The following is a 7,057-nucleotide window of genomic DNA, read 5'->3' as shown; positions in this document are numbered from 1 at the left end:
AGAGCGAAAAGGACTTTAATTCGTGACCACCCCCAAAAAATTGAAAAATCCACCCAAAACCTAAAAAAATTGAAATTTTTATATGAAAAACTTCTTTTGCCCATATCTCCTTAAATATGCGTCCTAGAGCGAAAAGGACTTTAATTCGTGACCACCCCCAAAAAATTGAAAAATCCACCCAAAACCTAAAAAAATTGAAATTTTTATATGAAAAACTTCTTTTGCCCATATCTCCTTAAATATGCGTCCTAGAGCGAAAAGGAATTTAATTCGTGACCACCCCCAAAAAATTGAAAAATCCACCCAAAACCTAAAAAAATTGAAATTTTTATATGAAAAACTTCTTTTGCCCATATCTCCTTAAATATGCGTCCTAGAGCGAAAAGGACTTTAATTCGTGACCACCCCCAAAAAATTGAAAAATCCACCCAAAACCTAAAAAAATTGAAATTTGTATATGAAAAACTTCTTTTGCCCATATCTCCTAAACTAAGCGTCCTAGAGCGAAAAGGACTTTAATTCGTGACCACCCCCAAAAAATTGAAAAATCCACCCAAAACCTAAAAAAATTGAAATTTTTATATGAAAAACTTCTTTTGCCCATATCTCCTTAAATATGCGTCCTAGAGCGAAAAGGACTTTAATTCGTGACCACCCTCAAAAATTTGAAAAATCCACCCAAAACCTAAAAAAATTGAAATTTTTATATGAAAAACTTCTTTTGCCCATATCTCCCTAAATATGCGTCCTAGAGCGAAAAGGACTTTAATTCGTGACCACCCCCAAAACCTAAAAAAATTGACATTTTTATATGAAAAACTTCTTTTGCCCATATCTCCTTAGCGAAAAGGACTTTAATTCGTGACCACCCCCAAAAAATTGAAAAATCCACCCAAAACCTAAAAAAATTGAAATTTTTATATGAAAAACTTCTTTTGGCCATATCTCCTTAAATATGCGTCCTAGAGCGAAAAGGACTTTAATTCGTGACCACCCCCAAAAAATTGAAAAATCCACCCAAAACCTAAAAAAATTGAAATTTTTATATGAAAAACTTCTTTTGCCCATATCTCCTTAAATATGCGTCCTAGAGCGAAAAGGACTTTAATTCGTGACCACCCCCAAAAAATTGAAAAATCCCCCCAAAACCTAAAAAAATTGAAATTTTTATATGAAAAACTTCTTTTGCCCATATCTCCTTAAATATGCGTCCTAGAGCGAAAAGGACTTTAATTCGTGACCACCCCCAAAAAATTGAAAAATCCACCCAAAACCTAAAAAAATTGAAATTTTTATATGAAAAACTTCTTTTGCCCATATCTCCTAAACTAAGCGTCCTAGAGCGAAAAGGACTTTAATTCGTGACCACCCCCAAAAAATTGAAAAATCCACCCAAAACCTAAAGAAATTGAAATTTTTATATGAAAAACTTCTTTTGCCCATATCTCCTTAAATATGCGTCCTAGAGCGAAAAGGACTTTAATTCGTGACCACCCCCAAAAAATTGAAAAATCCACCCAAAACCTAAAAAAAAATTGAAATTTTTATATGAAAAACTTCTTTTCTTCTTCTCCTTAAATATGCGTCCTAGAGCGAAAAGGACTTTAATTCGTGACCACCCCCAAAAAATTGAAAAATCCACCCAAAACCTAAAAAAATAGAAATTTTTATATGAAAAACTTCTTTTGCCCATATCTCCTTAAATATGCGTCCTAGAGCGAAAAGGACTTTAATTCGTGACCACCCCCAAAGCATTGCAAAATCCACCCAAAACCTAAAAAAATTGAAATTTTTATATGAAAAACTTCTTTTGCCCATATCTCCTAAACTAAGCGTCTGTTAGAGCCTGTAAGCTTTTTTACAGGCTAGTGCGAAAAAATAAAACTACGAAATTTTTAAAGTTTGCGATCGAATTGGTTTTATTTGAATTCTGCTTGGCAACTAACAAACTAAAAATCAAAATTCAATATGCAAATGAAATGTTTGTATGTATATTGCATTGATCGTTTTCTTTTTGGTTACACCGCTAGATTTTATGGCCCTTAACAATGTAATGCATGTAGGTATGTTTGGTTGACAATTGCAATTTAGCTAGCAATGTAAAAATCATACACACAGCGATGTACATACAAATTCGTAGATGAGAGCACGCATAGCGATGCACCAATGCTTTGGGCATTTGATGCTGCTGCTGTCGCTGCATATATTTCTGCTGCTAATTATTTGGACAATTTTGCTCGCACAGTGGTTTCTCAAAACATCCTCCCCCCGTTGGAAGGCTTTGACTTTCAACAGCGTTATCTTCGATGGGTAAAGGGGCTAGTTTGGACACCGAACGACGTGAAACACCATTTGAAGTCTTAACAATAGCGACTCTCACTATGCCATCACTGCCACATATAGTTTCCACAATCCGACCCATTTTCCATTTTAGTGGTGGAAGATTATCGTCTTTCACGAGAACCATAGCCCCAGTTGCAATATTATTTTTGCTGCTCTTCCATTTCGTACGTTCTTGCAATAGGTTTAAATATGAACAGCTCCACTTTTTCCAAAAAATTTGTTGTATGTAGCAAACCTTTTGCCATCTAGATAAGGTGTTTATATTCAAACTGCCGATGTCAGGTTCTGGAAAACTTGTTAGTGGTGCACCTACTAAAAAGTGACCGGGGGTCAATACTTCTAAATCATTTGGATCATCTGTAAGTGGAATCAATGGTCGAGAATTTAGTATTGCTGAAATTTGACATATCAAGGTTCGCAATTCATCGAATGTTAAAATGTTTTTGCCGACGGTGCGGTAAAAATGGTACTTAGCCGACTTCACTGCGGCCTCCCAAAGGCCGCCGAAGTGTGGTGAACGAGGAGGTATAAATTTCCACTCAATTTCATCCTCCAAGCACTGAGTGTAAATTCTCTCCATTTGCCATTGGTCGAAAAATAACTGCCGAAGGTCTGCTAATTCGTTTTTTGCCCCGACAAAATTTGTGGCATTATCAGACCAGATAGTTTTTGGCTTTCCACGAATTGAAACAAATCTTTTGAGCGACAATAAAAAAGATGAAGTTGATAAGTCTGGCACTAGTTCTAAGTGTGTCGCCTTTGTTGTGAAACACACAAATATACAAACATACGATTTTATAGGAGGTCGATTCCTTACTTCCGACTTATAATAAAACGGTCCACAAAAATCTAGTCCAGTTACTTGAAATGCTCTACTTGGCTTCACCCGTTCTTCTGGCAAATTTCCCATTAAGTGTTCGGCTATTGTTGGCTTAATTTGAAAGCATCGAATGCATTTATTTATAACTGCACTTACATATTTTCTGCCTCCAATGGGCCAATATTTCTGACGAATGTTGGCGAGTAAACATTGTGCCCCAGCATGCAATAAATTTTGATGGTAATGCATAATCAACGATGAAGTGACGGGATGTGATTTTGGTATTATAATTGGGTGTTGTGCTTCAAACGACAAAATTGAATTCTGCAAACGTCCGCCTACTCTGATCAATCCATTTGAATCCAAAAAGGGCGAAAGTGAAAAAAGTTTACTGGATGATGGTATATTTTCATTTTTTCTTAAAGCCTTGAACTCCATGGTAAAATTAGTTCGCTGTATATTTCGAATCAATAGATATGTACCCATCTTTATTTCGTATTCTGACAATTTTCCAAAACTTTTCATTTTTATGGAATTCAAAAATCTAAACACGTAAGCAAATGTACGTTGAATCTTAGGAAATGAGTTGGCGTATTTGCATGTAATCGATAAATCATAATTTGATGATATTAATAGGGCAACACGACGACGTTCTGGAAGATTTTCAATGAAGTTAAAAGATTTTGGCCATAGCTCTGGACCTTTAGTCAAAAAATCTGGACCCTCTTTCCATAGACTGGATTTAAGGAGTTCTTCAGGAGTAGCTCCTCTTGACAAAATATCGGCTGGATTGAATGCCGTCGGAACATGGTGCCATATCATATTTTTTGTTATCTTTTGTATGAGACTTACTCTGTTAGCGACGAATATGTTATAGTTGGATGATTCCTCCCGAAGCCATGACAAAACGATCATTGAATCAGTCCAACAGTGATACTGGTATTCAGCACCAAGCGCAGATGAAATCGTTTGTAAAAGTTCTGCAAGCAGCGCTGCAGCAGATAACTCTAACTTAGGTATTGTTAGAACCTTCAATGGGGCTACACGCGATTTTGAGCATAGCAACACAATTTTCACCTGGTCTTGCAATTCTGATCTCGCATACACACAAGTTCCATATGCAGAAAGGCTGGCATCGCAAAATGCGTGGATTTGAACACTGGAGCCTGCAATGGAAACAAATCTTGGAAATATAAATTTATCAACAAGATTAAATGTAGATACGTATTGCTGCCAAACTGAGTGCAAATGCTGGGGCAAACTTTCATCCCACTCTAATTTATCCTTCCATAGCATTTGCATAAAAACTTTAGCCCTTGTTATTATAGGTCCAACTAGTCCCAGTGGGTCATAAAATCGGGCGATGGATGATAAAATATTTCTTTTAGATATTGGCTTGTTGTCACTAATGTGCGAAAATGTAAAAACAAAGTTGTCTAGGTCTGGATTCCATACCAGTCCTAACGTCTTAGTTATATCCGTGCCATCATGAAATTCCAGGAAGGTCTCACGATCAGCAAGTGGCACTTCATCTAAAACAGAGCAGTCATTTGAGCACCATTTCCTTATTTGAAAATTGCCTTTTTGTAATAGATGAGAAACTTGCTTCCTAATTTCATTAACTTCGGCCACTGAATTTCCGCCCGATATCAAATCATCGACATAAAAGTCACGCCTGACAATTTCTGCACCTAGCGGGAAAGAATCTTCTTCATCTATAGAAAGCTGATGCATCGTACGAATTGCGAGAAATGCTGCAGGTTTTGTTCCGTATGTAACGGTGTTTAATTTGTAAATTTGAATTTCGTTTTGTGGGTCATTTCTCCATAAAATGCATTGTAGGTAATCATCTGGGTGTGTGACATAAACACACCGATACATTTTGCATATCCCCACTCAGGGCAATTTTAAAGAAACGAAATCGAATTAGTATGTCAAAAAGTTTCGATTGGATGGTTGGTCCCGAATGTAGGGTGTCGTTAAGTGATAAACCTGTTGTTGTTTTAGCCGAACCATCGAAGACAACTCTAAGCTTTGTTGTTGTACTATCTTCCTTATGAACACAATGGTGGGGAAGAAAATACGTTTTTGTTGATTTGGGCATAGATACAATTGGCGACATATGTTCTAGCTGGGCATATTCATTCATGAAGGCAATATACTTTTCCTTAGTTTGTGGCATCTTTTTGAGCTTGTTTCATAAAACGCTTGAGGGCGCGATTATAAGATTCGCCAAGTTCATTAAAGTTTTGGTTTTTTGGTAAAACAACAGAATATGCTCCAGATTTCAAACGCGAAGTATTTTTCTTAAAATGTTCTTCACAAAAAATATCGTCTATCGACTGTTTTGAGCTCTTTTCGAAGTTGTGTTCTACTTCCCAGAAACTTTTAAGAATATCTTCCAAATTTTCATTTGTCATATTTGAATGGGGTTTACCCGCCACTGCTAATGAGTATGACTTTGATAAGCTGGATCCTCCCCCCGATACCACCCAACCCAGCTGAGTTTTTTGCAAAATTGTTGAAGTGTTTGCGCATCTTATTTGACCCACACTCATTAGATCAAAAAAGAGACCGGCTCCAATTAAAATATCATTTCTACCCTTTTTGTAAAATTCTGGATCAGCTAAGCTTACATTTTGGGGAATTTTCATTTGGTTTACATCAATATTTCGATTAGGTTGATATTCTGTTATTGTTGGAATAACAACGGCAACAAAGGAAGCAGAATAATTATTATGGCAAGATTTGATCAAAATTTCTACGGATTTGTCAGCTACTAAATTACCCTCTCCAATACCAGATATAGAAAATTGTGATGGATTTAATTTGAGTTGGGCTTGAGCAGCAAAACGGCTGGTAATGAAGTTTAACTGAGAAGCCGAATCTAAAATTGCTCGGCAGGGAACAAAGGTACCAAATTTATTTTTTACCAGAATGATGGCCGTAGCTAATAAAACATCATTATTTGAAAGAGAGCCTGTGGGTTGTTGCGATGGGTTAAATGAAACAAGAGAGGATTGGAAACAAGAGAGGAATGTTATTAGATTTTTTATTTACCATTTGAGTGGGTACTTTCAATATTGATGAGTGTTCCAGATTTTCGAGCATTCGACACCGTTTGTCAAGAAAGTTTGTCATAGATGACCATGTTGGCAGCTGATCGTTTTGGAGGCCTTCTTCCCATTTGGCTTGTGTTGGAGTATCGAGCTTCGAAGTGACTAAATAAATCAGGAGTCCGTCCGCTATTTCATCTTTCTTGCACATTGTTCCAAGAGCCCTCATATGTGCGTTCAGTTTGTCGCTCAGTTGTCGAAGACTTGAGGCAGAACCCTTGATGACAGGCTTAAGTGCAAATAATTCTTTAATATGTGCCTGAAAGTTAAGAAGCTTGTTATCAAATCTATTTTTTAACAATTTTATAGCTTCGTCGTAGCTTGCGTCTGATGGTTCCAAAGATGAAATTGCATCCAGCGCAGATCCAACTAAACATGCACGGAGATGCTGGAATTTTTCTAATTTTGTAATTTCCATGTCATTAGCTACCACAGTGGTAAACATGGCAAAGAAATCGGGCCAATCAGTATATGCGCCGCTGAACTGGGGAAGTTTTAGCTCAGGCAATCTGCTTCTACGTACAATTGGGGGTTCATCCAACGAAAATTGTCGAAGTGTTGATGATGGGGGATGGCATGGAGCGCTGCGACTTGTATTCAACTTACGCTTAATTTTTGCTTTGACTTCGAAGAAGGATGTTAAAAATTCTGAACGAATGGAGTGGTCCACATCTCCTTCGCCACTTTCTTCGAGGGATACAATGGACTGATCGAAACGAGAATGCAAATTTTCGACGGAATCAAGGCGAACGATAAGGTCTGAATCATCCATATTATT

At 37.0% G+C, this 7,057-nt stretch overlaps 1 protein-coding gene across 1 annotated transcript; it reads right to left on the bottom strand.

The window, feature by feature from the left end:
• Positions 1–2,215: 2,215 nt before the first annotated feature.
• On the bottom strand, positions 2,216–4,897 carry LOC142235788 (uncharacterized). Its single transcript, XM_075307046.1, has one exon. The coding sequence runs from the start codon at positions 4,895–4,897 to the stop codon at positions 2,216–2,218; it is 2,682 nt and encodes an 893-aa protein (XP_075163161.1).
• Positions 4,898–7,057: the final 2,160 nt, after the last annotated feature.

The sequence above is a fragment of the Haematobia irritans genome, chromosome 4 (assembly GCF_050003625.1).
Source record: "Haematobia irritans isolate KBUSLIRL chromosome 4, ASM5000362v1, whole genome shotgun sequence".
NCBI classification, from domain to species: domain Eukaryota; kingdom Metazoa; phylum Arthropoda; class Insecta; order Diptera; family Muscidae; genus Haematobia; species Haematobia irritans.
This window is presented reverse-complemented; position numbering and strand designations above follow the sequence as displayed.

Coding starts and splice junctions, on each gene's coding strand:
- LOC142235788 (XM_075307046.1), bottom strand. CDS start 4,897: ATGCATCAGCTTTCTATAGATGAAGAAGATTCTTTCCCGCTAGGTGCA.